The sequence below is a fragment of the Episyrphus balteatus genome, chromosome 4 (genome assembly GCF_945859705.1).
Source record: "Episyrphus balteatus chromosome 4, idEpiBalt1.1, whole genome shotgun sequence".
Lineage (NCBI taxonomy): Eukaryota > Metazoa > Arthropoda > Insecta > Diptera > Syrphidae > Episyrphus > Episyrphus balteatus.
Window position 1 is genome coordinate 19,983,320 of NC_079137.1, and position 18,456 is coordinate 20,001,775.

General features: G+C 33.3%; 1 protein-coding gene and 1 long non-coding RNA gene across 6 annotated transcripts; one reads left to right on the top strand and one right to left on the bottom strand.

Moving 5' to 3' along the window:
- The first annotated feature begins 9,564 nt into the window (after positions 1 to 9,564).
- Positions 9,565 to 10,399, top strand: LOC129920303 (39S ribosomal protein L17, mitochondrial). Its single transcript, XM_056001649.1, has 2 exons — positions 9,565 to 9,879; positions 9,941 to 10,399. Exons 1-2 carry the CDS (start codon positions 9,682 to 9,684, stop codon positions 10,346 to 10,348), a joined length of 606 nt encoding a protein of 201 aa, XP_055857624.1. The 5' UTR covers positions 9,565 to 9,681; the 3' UTR covers positions 10,349 to 10,399.
- A 2,284-nt stretch (positions 10,400 to 12,683) lies between these two features.
- On the bottom strand, positions 12,684 to 15,044 carry LOC129920304 (uncharacterized). Of its 5 annotated transcripts, none has more exons than XR_008773228.1 (5): positions 14,506 to 15,029; positions 14,275 to 14,442; positions 14,059 to 14,215; positions 13,459 to 14,017; positions 12,684 to 13,391 (listed from the first exon to the last, which is right to left on the bottom strand). It is a non-coding gene; the product is annotated as an uncharacterized LOC129920304 (long non-coding RNA). The 5 variants fall into 5 exon arrangements; XR_008773227.1 differs by having other exon boundaries at positions 13,459 to 13,998; positions 14,506 to 15,024; XR_008773226.1 differs by having other exon boundaries at positions 12,684 to 13,153; positions 13,217 to 13,391; positions 13,459 to 14,215; positions 14,506 to 15,023.
- Positions 15,045 to 18,456: the final 3,412 nt, after the last annotated feature.

An 18,456-nucleotide genomic window follows, 5' to 3' on the forward strand; every position in this document is an offset into this window, starting at 1 on the left:
AATTGTTTCGAATATTTCATAAAAAAAACGGAAATAAAAATGTTTTACTTTAGAAATCCGACCTATTTTATTATGTCACTTTATTATTATCACTTTTTTGCCCAGCAAAAAAAGTCAAAAATTTTACATGAACCTAATTCAATGAACCGTAGTGTAAAAAAAATTCACTACGTCACTACGATATTCCGCCAGTTACCTAAAAAGTTAGTGTGTTCAATTCTCTTTTCAAAAGGGTATAACATTGTTGAGAATATTTGATAAATAACGGAAATAAAAATGTCTATTGATATTGGTGACCTTTTATGTACTTATACATATAAGTTTTTGGGGAACGGGCTTCAGGTCAAATGAAACAAATATTTTCTTTTTGTCACAACGTTTCGTCCATGTATATGGACATCATCAGGTGAACAATGGTTTCTATTTAAGCATTGATAAATATTTTAAGAAATGTTTACAAATTATTTACAATACAGTAAAACTTACAAAAATTATTGTTACATTTAAATTAAATAATAAATTTCTTACAACTACACAGTATAAAGTTTAACTGACAAGTAACATGTGCTACAAACATAATATGAAAATTATTTGAACATCACACACATAGAGATCATGTTTTTAAAGTAGTAAAGTGCTGGTTTTTTAAAAGATGAAACAAGCTTGAATAATACTTTAAAGGCAATCGTTTGTAGAATACGTTTTAGCATAGGTTTATCAATGAAAATAGTAGAAAAACCTATCCTTTCGTTTACGGTGATCTTGAAGACGCGGCAGGTTTTACAAAAATGGACCCCAAAAGTAATGATGCAGGATTCTTCGGACTGATTTCAGGATTCTAAATATGTCAAAATCGTACCTGATCCCTTTTTTGAGTTATAAGCATTTTTGTATACACGGGAGGGCATTTTAACTTAGAATGGGGAAAAAGTTGTTAAAAAACATCGAAAAAAGACGTTTTGATTTTGTATATGTTTTTCGAAAGCTACAATATTGTTCTTGAACTAAGTCTTTAATTTAAGTTGGTTGAGCAAATATGTTCTGAGAAATTTAATATCAAAAATATCATTTTAGAAAAAAAAAATTTTTTTTCTTCAAGTTTATTTTTTGGTGTGGCAAAATCGCATCGTCACCTCCTCGCGGTGCCCGCTGGATATCCAACTAACGACGAGCGTTGGATCCATTCGATCCACGAGCTGAGTCACCTGAGTTATCTTTTCAGGAACTAGGAGCAAAAGAACAGAAATATCGCTCTGAATGCACCAGCTCACAATTAAATCCAAGAGCGTCTGACACATATTGTGCGGCACACTGGTCAGCGTCTGTACCCTGTGGGGCGGCTGAATATAAACTATAGATAGAAGTAACAGATCTATTTATGGTACGTAAACAAAGTTAATAAATTGCACGACTGGGGTCGCACGTACTTGCTCTTATGCTTAAAGTAACTATAATGTTAAAGCTTTTTATTCAAGAAATTAAAAATTTGATATTTTGAAGAAATTTCATAAGTAGTATAAAAAATTAAATCTGTTTTTATAATTAATTAAACTCCGTTTTAAATTATCTTAAAAAAAAAAAAATGCCATTTTATTTCTTGTATAAAAAGGTATTTTTAGAAAAAAATTTTCGAAAATTGTAGGAGCCGTTTTTTAAAAAAATAGTTTTTTATATATAAAAATTTTTTAACATTTTTCAAAAAAAAAGTTGGGATGCCATTTTGAAGAAATAATTAATTTACACATTAAAACTAAATTTCAAAATTTTTCATTGATCCGTTTTCAAAAAATTGATTTTTCAAAAAAAAATTTTGAAATATTTTTTAAAAAACCAAAAATGCGTTTTTTGAAAATTTTCTAAAATTTTAATATTATCTTTACTTACACACTTTTGTATAAAAATTTTCATTTGAATCGGGTTAATGTTGTACGAGATATTCAGAAACGAAAAAAACCGTTCTATGACAGGTACCGTTAATAACGGTACAAAAAATATTTTTTTTATTTAAAAAGTTGGCTCTTATGTGTTGTACTACACAAAAAATTTTAATCAAAATCGTTAGAGCCGTTTTTGAAAAAAATTAACTTTTCTATTTCCGTTATATGGCAGGTACCGTTAGTTTTGGTCATAAAAAAAAAATTTCAATTTCCCCTCTAGGGAATCACCAAAAACTGCTAACTACCAAGTTTGAAGAAAATCACTTCACTCGTTTAGGCTGCAGCTCCAGATAGAGACAGACAGACAGACAGACAGACAGACAGACAGAATTGCCGGACCCACTTTTTTGGCATTCTCCATCATCGTAATGTCATGTAAAATTGTTATCTCGAGTTCGATTTTTTTTACGAATCCTAAACTTGCCCTATAGTACCTATATCGCAAGTAAAAAAATTATGGCAATGAACAAAACGACTAGATTAAATACCCCAGGTGGCAATCCAGTTAAACTGGTAAATCCACTCTCTTTAGAGGTCGGTCCTATGGATTCTGGGGAGGACCAATTATTGCTTATAAATATTGAGAGACGGAGTTCAAAGATGCAAAGAACTCCCCCAAACAAATTTACTTCAGGGGTTACATCACCGACAACCCCAAACAATACTATCGATGTTAAACACATTAGCGAAAAAGGGACCAAGAAAAATGAAGAGATCGACATTACAGATCAACAGAGTTCCATCGAAGACAAAGAGATAGACCAATCAAAATCAAAGAACTACTTTGAAGAATGGCAAATTGAAGTAGCGGCAAGAAAACAACCTGAAGTTCTTGTTCAAAGTCTTCAGCTGCAAGTGAAAAAACTCGAAGAGAAAGTTTCCTTACTTGACAAGAAAGATTCAGAGTCCACGCTTCAGTTAAGTCCAAAATATATTGAGCGTGAATATCAAACTGATGAAGAAGAGCTCTTGTTTGAAACTGAGAAAAAGAAAAATAAGCGTATCACAAAGAAACGTAAACCAAACGGGAGTCCTGAGATTTGTTTAAGAAATCAGAAAATCTCTAAAATCGAAAATAATAAAGAATTGTTTACAGAAACTAAAGAACCGAATAATGTGGTAGCTGTTGTTAAATCAAATTCTCACGCTAAAGGCAGCAAAAAAATTACACCACCACCAATTATGATCTCAGGATTTCCAATTTTTGGAGATCTTAAGAAAATAATAGAAAAATGTACTAAAAAAGCTTGCAAATACCTACATATCGTACAACAAAGACAACTGGAAAGTCACAGTCGAAGAAGCCGACGAGTATAGATCTGTCACTGAAGAACTGAGCAAACACCAAATTCAATGGCACTCATATGAGAACAAAGCTACAAGGCCAATAAAAGTAGTAGCCAGAGGTCTTCATTCCTCGTGCTCTCCCGAGGAAGTAGTGGAAGATCTTGTACAAAAAGGCTTCCAAGCCCTTGATGCAGTCCAGAGATACCCAAAGGAGATGGGAAACTTTCGTACGTTTTACCCCCCAAAACCCATTTGTTTATTTCGTGTTGTTGTAATCTCTTTTGTATTCGTGAATAAATGTGAAAAACACATATAGTGTAGCCACGGTGTTTTTACGCACACCTAAGCAAAAATGTACGATTTTTCACGCATACATAGCCAAAAATGTATATTTTTTCACGCATACTTATCCAAAAATGTCTACCGCAGCTTGTAGGCAAACCCGTATGACGTCAGAAGTTTCTCATCTCTTTTGGGTATCTCTGATGCAGTCAATCTATTTAAGAATCAGACAATTAAAAACTCCTCTGGAGAATCGACGACAAGTAAGAGGTTACTACCTTTATTCATGCTAACTTTTGACAGTAAGCAAAGTGTCGAGGAGATTTATAAAGTAAGATCAATCTTGGGCATAGCTGTTAAAATTGAACCACTCCGAAAATCTTAAGTTGTTCCGCAGTGCAAACGTTGCCAAGCTTTTGGTCATACCCAAAAATACTGCAACCGCGAGTTTGCTTGTGTAAAGTGCGAAGGAAAACATGCAACTAAAAATTGTCCGATGAGCAAAGATCAGAAAGAAAAATGTGTGAACTGCCAGGGTAATCACCCGGCAAGCTATAGAGGCTGCCCAGTTGCCAAAAAATTCCAAGAGTTCAGAAGCAAAAATACATCTGCTAGAGACAAACCCAGAAACACTGTAAATACCGATTTAACTGCTGAAAACAATACTAAGAATGAACCGCCTAAAAAAGCTGTTCAAAGTAAAATCGATGAAAATAAAGCCTATTCTCAGATTCTAAAAAATGTGCGGAAGAATGAAGAGACTTCCATAAAAGAAATGCTACACCTCATTCTCCAAAGAATTGATAAACAGGATTTGAATATCAAACAGTTAAGCGAAAAAGTCGCTCTTAAAAAACAATGATGGACAGAACACTTAAAATCGCTACATGGAATGCAAACGGTCTTTTACAACACTTATCCGAATTAAAAATCTTTTTAGATCTAGAACATATAGATATTTGCCTGGTGTCCGAAACTCATTTCTCCAATGGGCAAAGTCTAGATAATGTAATAGAAAACTATTCATGTTACCACACTCCACATCCAGCTGACAAGGCAAGAGGTGGATGCGATTTTGCCACGTAACAACTATTAGTATTGGTATGAAAAAGAAAGAGTTTAAGATAGCAGCTATATACTGCCCACCAAGGCGCTCCCCGACAGAAGATGACTATACAGATCTATTAAATCTTCTTGGGCATAACTTTCTTGTTGGTGGAGACTTCAATGCGAAACACACCCATTGGGGTTCAAGACTTATATCAACAAAAGGCAAAAGACTTTTCCAAGCAGGCCGTAAATACAATTGCGAATTCTATTCCTCCAGGTCGCCTACTTACTGGCCTTCCGATACTAACAAAATACCAGACCTTATTGACTTTTTCGTAGCTAAAGGAATCAAACGAAATCACATTAGTGTCGAAGGTAATTATGACTTGTCATCAGATCATACTCCAGTGATTCTATCACTAAGTGAATCGGAAGTAATAGAAAAAAGTAATCCAAAGCTTGTAAATAAGAAAACAAACTGGAGTGATTTTAGAGAAAGGCTTTTAAGTTTTATAAATTTAAGATCTCCCATGGATACAATCGAGCAAATTGACCATGAAGTGGAACAATTTATTGCTGATGTGCAACAGGCCGCTGAAGAAAGTTTTCCAACATTTTCTAAAAGAAGACAAAATGAAATAAAATATCCTTTAGAGATAAGAGAGTTGATAATAGAGAAAAGAAAAGCTCGAAGAAAATGGCAAAATACTAGATTTCCAGATGATAAAACAACGTTTAACCGAATAAGCAACAATCTTAAAAAACAAATTTATAAATTCAAAAATGATTCACTCAGTACATTCCTAATGAATTTAACGACTGATGCTTCAACCGATTTTTCGCTATGGAAAGCAGCCAAGCGCCTGAAAAGACCGCAGTTACTAAACTCGCCCTTGAAATCTCAAGATGGGAAATGGATCGGTAACCCAAAAGAAAAAGCTAACCTTTTCGCGGAGCATCTTGCGAATGTTTTTAAGCCATACCCAACAAACGCGTCTGAAAATAGCTTTCAGTTTGTTGATAAGATAGATGAAAGTGAAATATTAATTGTAAGATTAAAAGAAATAAAAAGTATGTGTTTACATCAACTATCAAATAAAAACTCACCAGGTTACGATCTAATTACTGCCAGGTTATTAAAGAAATGCCTTTCAAAGCCTTCATAAAACTCCAATATATTGTAATGTTTTATTCCGGGTTCACAATAAAACTTATTTAATTTCCACTTATATTTCCGTTCAAATAAGAACACACTTTATTTCAACTCAATTTACTTTTATTATTCGCTCAAACAAACACACTTTTAAATCACTTTATTTACTACTAACAATTCGCAACACTTTATTTCACTTTGTACTGTACTCTTTCACTTTCAAGATTAAACTGTGTCCGGTCGGTGTTTACGCTGCCCTTTTATACCGGAATTTCGAGATTCGAGAATGTCTTCGAAGGTTCTCGTCTTTGCTTCTCGAAACTTCCTTTCCAAGAGGGGGCGCTTCATACTTCCAGTCTATATAGTTGGATATTTTGGGATGTGTTCAGAGGGTAGGTAGTTTTTTGATTTATTAAAGGTCCGTTCACATTTCTACCTTTGCAGTAGTAGGTAGTGTGTTCAGACTTTTATCTTAAAAGTAGTTCAGTAATTCATCGTTACAATATAATAAATGCATGCCTTAAGCAACGGTATGTCCCACACCATTGGAAAATTGCTGAAGTTATTGTCATACCCAAGCAAGGTAAGCCACCTACAGAAGTGACGTCTTACAGACCAATATCGCTTATACCAATTATGGCAAAAGTTTTTGAAAAACTGCTTCTGAAGAGACTTAGCAAAATTATAGAAGAAAGAAGGTTAATCCCAAATCATCAGTTTGGCTTTAGAAATAAACATTCTACGATAGACCAAGTTCATAGAATAACGGATGTAATAGAAAAAGCATTAAGGCTTGGCCACACCGGAGGGTACGCGGTAGTGGTACGGGTAGCGGCAACGATATTTGTATTAAAAAAATTCTACACCCGAACGTTGATGTGTCAGTTTGGAATTTTTTCCATACAAATACCCGTACCGTTACCTGTACCTCTACCGCGTACCCTCCGGTGTGGCCAAGCCTTTAGAAGAAAAACAAGTATGTTCAGCTATTTTCTTAGATGTTGCTCAAGCCTTTGACAAGGTTTGGCATCAGAGACTTCAGTACAAACTGCAAAGGGATCTTCCCAGACAGTACTATGAAATATTAAAATCCTACAACTTGAAATATAGAAAAATGTACTGGTTACTTGGTAACAACTCTGATTTATCAACCCAAAACAAAATAATGCTGTATAATCAAGTACTAAAGCCTGTTTGGACCTATGGTATCCAATTATGGGGCTGTACAAAGAAAACAAATACCGAAATCATCCAAAAATTCCAAAACAAAGTCCTTCGTGGAATAGTTAATGCACCTTGGTACATAAGAAATAGCGATCTACATCGTGACTTACAAATAGAAACGGTTACAGAAGTTGTTAAAAAATACACTGTATCGCATAATCAGAGACTGCAAAGTCATACCAATTCTGAAATGGTGTCCGTCTTGAATACCAGAAACCATGTTCGGAGATTAAGAAGAACCAAGCCTCATGAGCTTATGGTCTAAAAAAACATGGGAAAGTATTAAAAGTTTAAACTTTTCCGAAAGTGGTTTTACAAAGTTAAGAAAGAAAAATCTGATGTCGATCTCTCAAGATTGGTTCTGATAAAGAGGTGGTTTTAGTGGTTAAGAGTCCCACACTACGTGGTGTCGAATACTGCCAAGTGTCTTTTGAAGATTTCCTCCCGTCAAAAAAAAAAAAAAAAAAAAAGTCCTCAGCGTAAGCATAAAATTGCAAAGATATTAGGTACCTACTGAAGAAGAAAACTTTATAAATTGTTTTGTAGGCTGCAGAAAATATTAATAATTTTACGTTGTTGTTGATGCTGGTGTGATAATGCTGTTGCGGATGGTGTTGTTGATGCATTTGGCCCTCCTTCCATCCAACACGATTCCATATGTGATAAATTTGCATCTGAAAAAAAAAAAAAAAAAACAAAAAGGAAATTATTGAAAAAAGAAAATTTCATTTTTTTTGTGAACTGAACGATTTAATTCTAATTTTTAATAACTTTCGAATAATAATAAATTAAATAAAAACCTTTTTCCAACATGGTTCAATTATTTTCCCCGACATTTATCTTTGCACAAAAAATATTTTAATACTTTTTTTTACTGAAAGAATTCTTCGTTCTTCCAATACGTCAAAAAGTAGACTTCAAAAAAGACAGATGATATTGATTTTTGTAGCAAAAAAATGTAGATGGCCATAGTTTCTATGCACAAAAATGGTAGTTCAAGTTAGTCGCTACCCAACTAGCACAACAGCTTCTGTAAATTGAAATCTCGCAGGATATACTTTGTATACAGCTTGTATTGAGCTTTCTTCAGAATTTGACTGCTTATAGAAGTTCGGACTTGTTTAACAACTTCTAATAAGTTGTTTAAATACTCTTAAAGAAACTTAAACGAAGAAAGCTTGTTTTTCTTATAAGCCTGTTTAATGAATTTATAAAAGCCTTACAGAAATTACCAAGTTTTGTATTTGATTTTTGGTTTTGATATTAAATAATCTAGCTCGGACAATTTTTGGTTTTGACATGGAATAATTTAGCTCGGACATTTTTTTGCTATTTGAACTGATTAAATTTTTGATTTTATTAATGAATATACTAGGATGGCCGAGTGGGTAGAGTGATGGACTACCACCAAGCAGATACGAAGTTCGATTCCTGGGTGTGGTAAAAAAATTATATACTTTTAAAATTATTATTAATAGATATACTAAAAACTAATGAAATGTTATATATAATATCAGATCAAAAGATTAAATGCATGATTTAAAACCAATTAAAAAAAGAATTCTTTCTTTTTTTTATAGAAAAACAGAGAAAGCACTACCTTTTAACGACAGATGTCATTCACTAAAAGTTTCCTCTTTTCGCCGTCTAAGGTTATACCGCTAGTAGAGCTAGAAAGATGTGGAATCATTTTTTTTTCAATTTTTGTATGGAAAAGTCAAACGACTAGCAGTCCATATATAGTAGGTCAATGGTACCGGGCATTGACCTACTATATATGGACTGCTATTCGTTCGACTTTTCCATACACAAATTGAAAAAAATTGATTCCACTTCTTTCTAGCTCTACTAGCGGTATAACTTTAGACGGCGAAAAAAGGAAATTTTTAACGAGTGACATCGGTTGTCGAAAGGTAGTGCTTTCTCTGTTTTTCTTTATTTGTTCCTTTCGCACTTCGCAAAACGTAAACAAACACGGCGGTGTGGCTTTTTTCTTCTGTTTTTTTTTTTTTTTTATTTATATCGTTTTAGTGGTGTAAAACTTTAAATAAATTAATATTTTATGAACAACATAATAAAAAAAAGTGTTTCAAAAACAATACAAAGTAATTTTTATATTTTTTGTTTCTTGATTTTTTATTTTTCAATTTGTGTTTACATTTTTTGATGAACAAAACAAACTACAAACATGGCGGTGTGGCTTTTTTTTGTGTGTTTTAGTTTAAATTATTTTGTTTTAGTGGTTAAGTGCTTAAAATATATTAATATAAAAATATTTGAATAATAAATAATAAACAAAAGTGTTTGGAAATATATATTAAATTGTTTTTATATTTTTCGTTTGTTAATTTTTAAGCGCGAATATCGATTGTCAAAAATGTTGCACTTATTCTCCGCTTTTGGTTAGGGTGCTAGTATCGGCAAGAAACAAGTGGAACCAACCTTAGCTGACTTCTAGCAGTCCATATATATTAAGTCAATGGTACCGGGTTTTGGTTTGCAGGGTGCGTTGCCGTTGGCGGATCTTGCTGATGTAACCGCGGTGTAAGGCCTGTTCAGGAAATAAAAAACAAACATACCTAAGTAAAGTAACTGAACATACCATAAAAATGTACGTCAAAAATGTCAAAAAATTTTCACTTTTTGACGTCAAAAACTTTTCCGTCAACTTTTCATCTATCATCAAAATAGAATTTATCCGTGTGAAATTTATGTAAAACTAATTTTATTGAAAACTTATTTACAAATATGAATCAAGCGGAAGTTTCAAAACTCATGTCCCAGCTACGAATAGCTGTTCGACCAAACAAACGTCATTTGAAAAATCCTGATGGGCCGGAAGGAAGATTAATTAAATTACGCAAAACAGTCACAGCCTTAGTGAAGCATGAGCGCATCGAACTTTACTATAACCGTGCTGATGAAGCTAGAGGTTACGTAGAACTGGTAATTATAATTTCTTGTCGATACTTCACTAGTTTCAATATAAATGTTAAATTAATTCCAGCTCATTTCAAATGCTATCCGCCATGGAGATTGTCACAAGCAAACAATGGAACTAGCTGATTACTGGCTTCTTGAGAAGCAACTTGTGCACAAACTATTTAAAGTGCTAGTACCCCGTTTCCAAGATTGCAGTGTTTCATTCACCCGAATGTACAAAGCTCCACGGGATTACCCTGGAATGTACTACAAGAAATCTGTGCTAGAACTTCGTGGAAACCCCTATCCTAGCTTGCTTCCCGATATGACCCAAAATCGAAGTCTCATTCAGAACATCCTCTTAGACGAAGCTCGCAAAGATTTCCAAAAAGAGAAACTCTCACAAATGGCAGCTAAAATTGTTGCTGAAACGGATATTGTTACAGGCAAACCAAAAGATAGAGTTGTTGCTCTAGAAAAACCTAATAATTAAATTGTTGCCTAATAAAAAAAGAATTTATTTACTTGACTTAGTTCCAAATCAGTCCAAATTTTTCTCTTACATCACGTTCCAAGCAAATTTTTGTGTGGTTTGTTTACATCTAAAGGCCCAACTATAATTGGGCTTTTAAGCCAAACGTCAGTGTCGAAGAAAAAATGAAAAAAAAAACAGAAAAAAAACTTTTGACATTTCAATTCTGAGGAAAAATGGCGTGTATTATGCATGTACGCTTTTGTTTTCCTCAGAATTGACTTGATTTGATTAGTTGGTTTTTTCTTGTACTTCTTTAATAAACAGTTATGATCAGTGCCTACGTTCTGTAACTTAGTCGAGAGCTTCTCGCATCGAAAAATTGTGAAACAAATCTCCAAACGTTTCTCTATTTGCAAAAATAACCTGTGTCTGTATCTCGATGTGAGAAGCAACCTTGTAAATTTTTTATTCCATTGGAAACTATCAAAAAAAGGGAAAATATTTTTACCTTTGGCCATCAAATATCCCAAGGCTCGGTAGTCCGAAGGAAGAGCAGTCGGCCATCGAGTGGAGGGTACTGAGTTCAAGTCACGGTTAGAGCATGAAATATTTTCTTTTTTTTTTTTAATATTCTTTTTTTGTATTTTAAAAATTTAAGTGGTACAAAAATAAATAACCGTGAACACTTTTTCAGAAGTAACATATGATATCTCACATTTAATGCAAGATTATTAAATTTTTTTCAAACATCTTACTTTCTCGCATCCTTTTTGCTTGTGAATAATTTTGTCAGTTCAATCGAGAAATTATCTCGATAATTTTCTTACAGACACAGTTTTATTCACATTAGGTGTGTTTTTTATTACCACCGGTCTTAACTGGACAAAAAAAAACGCAGTCTGGGCTAAGCAATTTACATGTTAAATACAACAACACTTTAGCTACTTGGGCTTAGTTGTTTAGCCCGGAGAATTCTTTGGGCTTAACTTTTTGAAGAGTTTTAAATCTGTGCTACCAAACCATAAATTGTTTAGAATTTGTTTAGAAACGTTAAAACTGACGTTTGAAATGACAAAATAAAATAAAAAAAACAACTAAAAAAAAAGAATTAAAATTTTTTAAACTGAAAACAAAATCTTCAAAAACTAATTACCTGAAGTTAATCGCACAATTTCATCTATGTATTCCCTTAAACTTATAATTTATTCGTCTTTGTAAATGTTCAATTTCAATCAGGTATGCCTTGCCTATTACATCAATCTTACAATTTTTTTTAATTTCGTATATCTGACGACGAAAATAATTTGCTGAAGATGAGCACATTGAACCGCCCTATTCAGTCCAGCTACACTTGGTCTACATCGTGTCGGTACCAATCGAAGATGGTACGAAACGGTAGAAGCAGATTATTTGGACATTGAGGTTTTGGACGAAGAGCTGCCAGCTACTTCGTCAGCTTCAAATTTAAACCCAACAGTCACCGATAGACCCCAAGTTTCAGCAGCCGTCGAAACTGGAACAAATTTATCAGGCACCAGAAAGAGAAAAACATTTAGGGAGAAGTACTTCGAAGAAAAATTAAATATTAAAAGACAAGCTATGGAAACAGAAAAAGAACAGAGGGCTGAATTTTTAAATTTTGTAAAGGAAGAGCTAAAAAATAAATGGAAAAAGGAAGAAGAAGAAAATAAAATCCGAATGGACCTGCTAAAAGATCTACACAAAGCTCTCTCTAAATAAATTACGATCCTGTCTTTGGACTTTTTTTATTTCTTTGTTTATGTTTGATTTTTTTTTTCAACAAGAAGTTATTTATGTTATGTTTCATGTTTCTGTTATTTCTTTTTATGATTCTGTACTTTTTTTTTTTTCAAAATACACATTAATAAAATTAATCATTCGTTATTTATTTGGTTTCTTTTTAATTTCAATGCATTTGGTTACTGATTCAGTGGAGGCAATGTCAAAGTTATGCAAGATCCTATATAAAAGCTGGACTAATAGGACGTAAGCCTTGGAAAGGGTGCATTTTTGTGCAACGGAAAGTCCTAGATTGGAAAAAAGGTCAATGGTGGCGAGTAAAGTGCTTATTGAAAGTAAGAAATATTTTTTGACTTCAGATATAAAATGCAGAAATGCATTGAAACAATTTGATAATACATACTCCCATTAGTACTTTCTAATCAATAAATTTTTTTTAGGAAACTCACGACTATTGCCCAGTTAACTTTTGCTGTGTATCACCGGTGGATAGCCAGAATAAGGCATTTTGAATCGAAATCCAACTTTTATTTTCGATTTCTACTTCTCTTCAACTATCAATACTACAAAAAAACCAAAATACAATTGCAACTCGTTTATACCATTTTTATTAAAGTAAATCAATCTTTATTTTTAATTTTATTTTGCATTATTACTACAAACCGAATTCTTTCAAAGAAGCAGTAAGTTTGATAATACTCTAGGTTTTGTACCATTTATTAATAAAAAAAAACACTATTTGTAACATTGCATATTTTAAAAATAGAGATGAAAAAAATATGTATTGACCTTGTACAAAAATATAATATAAATCTTACTCTGTTAAAATAAGCACACGCTAAACTCATTTATATGCCCATGTCCTGTTACTTCTTATTATGAAATTCAATAAAAGATCTTTAACATATTTCTCAACAATAAGTAGAGAATCCAGTTTTCGAAATTGCATGCCTGAAGCGAAATTGTCTGTGAAAATACAGGAAGATGAACTGCTTTTGCTTCTATATGGCTCGCCAGATTTATATCGCTCTCACTTGGATGTTCTAAATCGATTTGGTTTTACTGTGCAAATCAAAAGAAGTGAAGAAGGATTGTAAAATTTTTTTTTCAATATTGTTGACGTACTACAGGCAAGTAATTTGAATACTCTCAAGCATAGTAATTCTTTGAAGTCATTCATTTGATATACATGAGTAGTGATTTCCTGCAAGTGAGCAAGTCTTCGAGTAATGGATTACTCTTGTGTTTACTTTGACAAAACAATGCAGTAAGTTATGTATCAAGCGCACCCGAGTAGTCTCTGAAAAAATATCAAATACCATTGTTAAAAACTCAAAGATTGCATAAAAAAAAAAAATCATATTTACTTGGTGATGAGTTCGAGCTTCCAAACGTGTCTCCTGTCCTAGACTTGTTCCATATATCGGGAGTAGATATGGAATCCACTTACTGAGTAGATACGATTTCACTGGAATTAATACTTGGTGTTTTAATCGACGAAGTACATATGCTACCCGATGGTTCAAATCCTTCGAAACTTGAAGTGATGTGATGAGTCATGTGGGCAAAGCTGCCTCCTTGATCTGCGCTCAGTTGATACTATTGCGATTAACAAAGGCAATTATCAAATCAAATGAACTAATGGTAGAGACGGTGGAGATGCAGCAGCTGCTGCTCCTATAGCTGAAGTTTTCGATAACCAAGGATCAGATATAGTGAGGTTGATGAATTGCCATTCATGGTATCATTTGAAAGATGTTGCTCTGCAGTCAGAAGGAACCAGAAGCTACAGATGGTGATTGCGTATATTGTGTGAGACATCCTTCATCACCACCAGCAGCACCACCAGATGCTTAAGGAACATTGGCATGTTAAGCATCGATTTGTGGTGACGATGTACGATGTACCTGAAAAAGGATCAGAGAGCTAAAAGAAAATTTGTAAAATTTTAAAGATTTTCGATTAACTGGTTGAACAGAATGAAAATTCGCTTGTAGCAAAGAAAAACGTCGTGGTACAAGATGTCAAATAAATTCGCTCAAAATGTAGAAAAGATAAGACACAGCTACATCATTCTGGTCTACCAGTAATGGCACAAGTTGCTAAATAAAACTCAACAAAAAGCTAAAATAGAAAGGAATATTAGAAAGAATTTAAAAGTTCAGACTAAAAATACGACTTACTTGACTTGCAGCTCTAGCTGGAGAGAAGTTCCATGGATCAGCATCACCAACAGCTCCTGCGCCAAGTGGCGGACCTGATATACTTATTGTTCCCAATGATATATCCAGAAAATAAGGCAAATTGCTCTGTTGGGGTTCACTACCCTACCCTTGGGTTCTGGTTAAACTCTGCAAATACTAAATCGTATAGACACATACCATCAACTATAGTTCTAATGTAATGTAACTTACTTTGATTAAATGAATCCACCAATTTGTTTTGTTTTTTGGATCGACGCTGAATAAGAGCATCCTCATCAGCGACAAGAGGATTAGGTGTGATTAAGTGTTGACTTGATAGAAAGGTATAGACTTCTCTCGGTCGAGCATCATAATTCCAGAATAGCCCTGATAATTTTGTTTCGAATGGAAATAAAATAGTTGCTAATCAATTGTTGAAATTCGGAATTTATTCTTTTGTTTTTTTTTTAGTTTGTTTCTTCTGTAGTAGTAGTAGTAACTTTATTGAGATTTATTTTATACACTTTTCAATATTTTCTTATAAATAATATACAGCACATCTAATTTAAGTTTTGCCGACTTGGTATTGGTCTGGCTACACAAGTAATGAATAACAAAATGAAATACTTTATTGTAGCATTATATGTTTGATGAGAAGAATTTAATCTGACATTTTCTTTTTCTTGATTTTCTATGTGTGCCCACTCAACAAGACACACATTTTGCAATAAAAAAAAACTTAACCTAAGCGAGAAAGGTGGATAGAAAGAGGTAGAAGATAACAATGACAAAAATATAAACATGGAAGGAGACACAAGTTGTCTCTGTTTAAAACACATTTATGAAAAATGTGTGAATAGGTAAGGTAGATACCTTGGATTAAATTAGGAAAAATTCATTTTTGTATATTTGTCACTTTCATTTTTGACAAGCGTAATTGAGTATTAATACGATATTTTTTATAAATTTGTCACCTTTGTTATTTGTTAGGTTCAAATAATTAGGATATTGAGTATTATTATTTTTTTTTTTTGTTTTTTTTTTTTTTTTTTTCAAGTTATGTGGTTCGAAAGGAAGAGGATTCTCATTCCGACTGATTTATATTTACATATTTGGTTTATACTAGCTAGATTTGTACATTTGAGTTGTTTGTTGTTAATTTAGTTACAGTGTTCAAATGTTAAGGTGTTATTCTTTTTATACATTTTTATTTAGATACATAGGTTTTTATGAGTATATTCATTTCTTAATGGCTAATAAATTTAATTTTAATTTCACAGCACAAGTATAGTCTTATGAATAGAGGAGATTGAGAATATCATATCAAATATGTCAAGTCAGGTACATAAATTTTTCAAGTTGTTACATTTATCAGGTTTACAATACATTATTTATTCAATAGGTTATAAAAGAAAATGGGACTTCAGCCTCTATAATTAGTTGAGCGAGATTTTTTGTAGAAGGGGGTTAAGAAGAGCTCATCCTCCTCCGAAAGAGCAAAGTCAGGACTAGAATCCTCACAGGAGATACTGATGGGGGAGATGTAGTATCTGTCACTGGTCGAGAAGCCAATGTTCTCATCAAATATACCGCGGAGGACAGGGTTTTCATGGTTTCTTAGCGCAGAAATTCTATTTTTACTAAGAGTTATGAGATAATGAAGTAAAGGGGTAATTTTTGATTCCTCATATAATGTTCGATTGCTGAACCATTTTCCAGATGGTCTTCTATATTTAGAGAGACATTTACGTAATATTTTTCTTTCGAAAATCTGAAGTTCGCTCGCCACAATTGGAGAGATGGAAAACCATGATAGGAAGCCAAAAGTGATCAGGGGACGAATTAAGGTTTTGTATATGAGGAGCTTAGTGTTCCTCTCCACCTCTTTGGAGTTAAGCAGATTTTTTAGGATTGCAGCTGCTGCTTTGCAATTTTGAAGGGCATATCTAGCGTGGGGGTTTACTTTAAGTCTTTCGTGAAGCTTTATTCCTAGATATTTAATAGACTGTTTAAGAGGAATGACATTGCCACTTATTGTGAGCTTAAGATGCTTACTCTCTCTCACGGCAAGGTGATGTCCCCTGCCGGAAGCATTTCTGAAGCAGATAAGCTCGCATTTTTTAAAATTTAAATCAATTCCCCATTTTTTGTAATAAGGAACGATTTCATTCAAATGAGTAACAACGTCCTTGAGTGCCTCGTGAGGTCTTTCATGAGGACTAAAGACAATGGTATCATCAGCATATAAAATTGTGTTCGAGTTATTAGAGAGAACTGGAAAGTCATTCGAGTGACCACTCTTAAATCCAAACTGTTGACTTTGGAAAAGGTTAGAATCAGTTAAAAAGTTTTGGAGTTTGTTTAGAAGAAGTTTTTCAAGTATTTTACCAAGATTTGAAAGTAAAGATATGGGTCTAAAATCTTCAATTTTATTAGATCTGTTATTTTTCCTGATAGGAATAAGATTGGCATCTTTCCACGAAGTGGGGAAGTAACAATAATTAATGCAATTATTAAAAATGGGGGTTAAATGTTTGGACAATGTATTTTTAGTCTTGCGAAGGATAAAATTCGGAATGTTGTCGGGGCCGGAAGATTTTTTGTTTTTAAGTGAAGAAATAATAGATTCAATGGCGTTGGTAGATATGAAGGTAGAATCGGAGGGAGAATCAGATTTATTCAGGGAGGAGAAAAACGTAAGTGTAAAGTTGGAATTCCAAGATGAAAAAGAGCTATTGAAGGTGTTAACTGCTAAGAGGTGTTCAGCATCAGTTTCAGGGGTTTTTGAAGCAAAGAGATTTGAAAAAAAAGTTTTGAAAGCATCTATTTTTTCTGAAGAGGTTGAAAGTAGTCTACCGTCTAGAGTAAGTTCTTGAGAAGGATCCCTTGAAAGGGACTTACGGCCTGTGATTTTGTTTATTGTTTTAAAGACGTTAGCTGATTGCTTAAGGGAATTAAGTTTTTTGCTGAATTGGTCGTTAACTTCAGTTCTAACACGATCTTTAATGATTTTCGTAAGACATCGGATTCTGGCAGATAAATCAATATAATTTTGACTTGAACGGTCCCCAAAATGATGGTAAATTCTTTTTAATTCTCTCTTCCAAACCTTTCTTGACTTAAACAAATTCAGAGTCTCATTGGATATATTGTAGTGGTTCGATTTATACACTTTCTGTTTTCCATACAAAGAAATACATTCAGAGAATGAATCGGTTACAGAGGAAACAAGAGTGTCAATTTCAACATTTCGTCGCCTGAGAATTGTTTTGTGGTATACGCCAATTTTGGAATTTTGGGAAATCGCATTTTAAGGTGATATATTTAGATTCTGAACAGTAATGATTAATTTATTTTCATTAAACCAACGTATAAAAACAATACAACATGATAACATTAAATAAACAAAGTATTTTATAACAAAGTACAAAATCTCTAACTTCAACACCCCCACTAGATTTTTATACTTTTAAAAAACCAATAAATCTACAACAGTTGTTGTGTTTTGTTGCAGGAAGTCCTTTAGTCATCACGTCTGCAGGCATCGCTTCAGTTTTCAAATATGTTACTTTTAATTTCTTTTCTTCAACAAGATCTCGAACGAAATGATGCCTTATATCAATGTGTTTTGAACGTGCATGATATATGTTATTTTTAGAGAGGTTTATTGCACTCTTGTTATCACATTGTAATATTAGTTCTTGATTCCAATTTATGAGTTCTCGCAATAAAGATTGAAGCCAAAGTGCTTCTTGAGATGTTGAGGTTAAAGCCATATACTCAGCCTCTGTGGTGGAGAGAGCGACAGTAGGTTGTTTCTTTGCATTCCATGAAATAGGTCCCCCTTGGTATTTAAAGAGGTAACCAGTAGTAGATTTTCTGTCATCTGAATCACTAGCCCAGTCAGCATCCGAAAAACCTTCTAGACATCCTTCATTGTCATGAGAGTATTCCAGTTTATAGTCTAGTGTTCCTTTTATATAACGAAAAAGTCGTTTAACCGCTCCCCAGTGTGATTTTGAAGGATTGCTATTAAATCTTGATAAAGCCCCCACTGCAAAAGATAAATCTGGGCGACTTACTTGTGCTGCATATAAAATGCTGCCGATTGCTTCTTGGTATGGAACGGTTTTCATATAATCAGTTTCTTCTTTACTTGGTTGACATGTTTCTTTGATGAGT

Coding starts and splice junctions, on each gene's coding strand:
- LOC129920303 (XM_056001649.1), top strand. CDS start 9,682: ATGAATCAAGCGGAAGTTTCAAAACTCATGTCCCAGCTACGAATAGCT. Junction 9,880..9,940: donor CTAGAGGTTACGTAGAACTG/GTAATTATAATT, acceptor AATTAATTCCAG/CTCATTTCAAATGCTATCCG.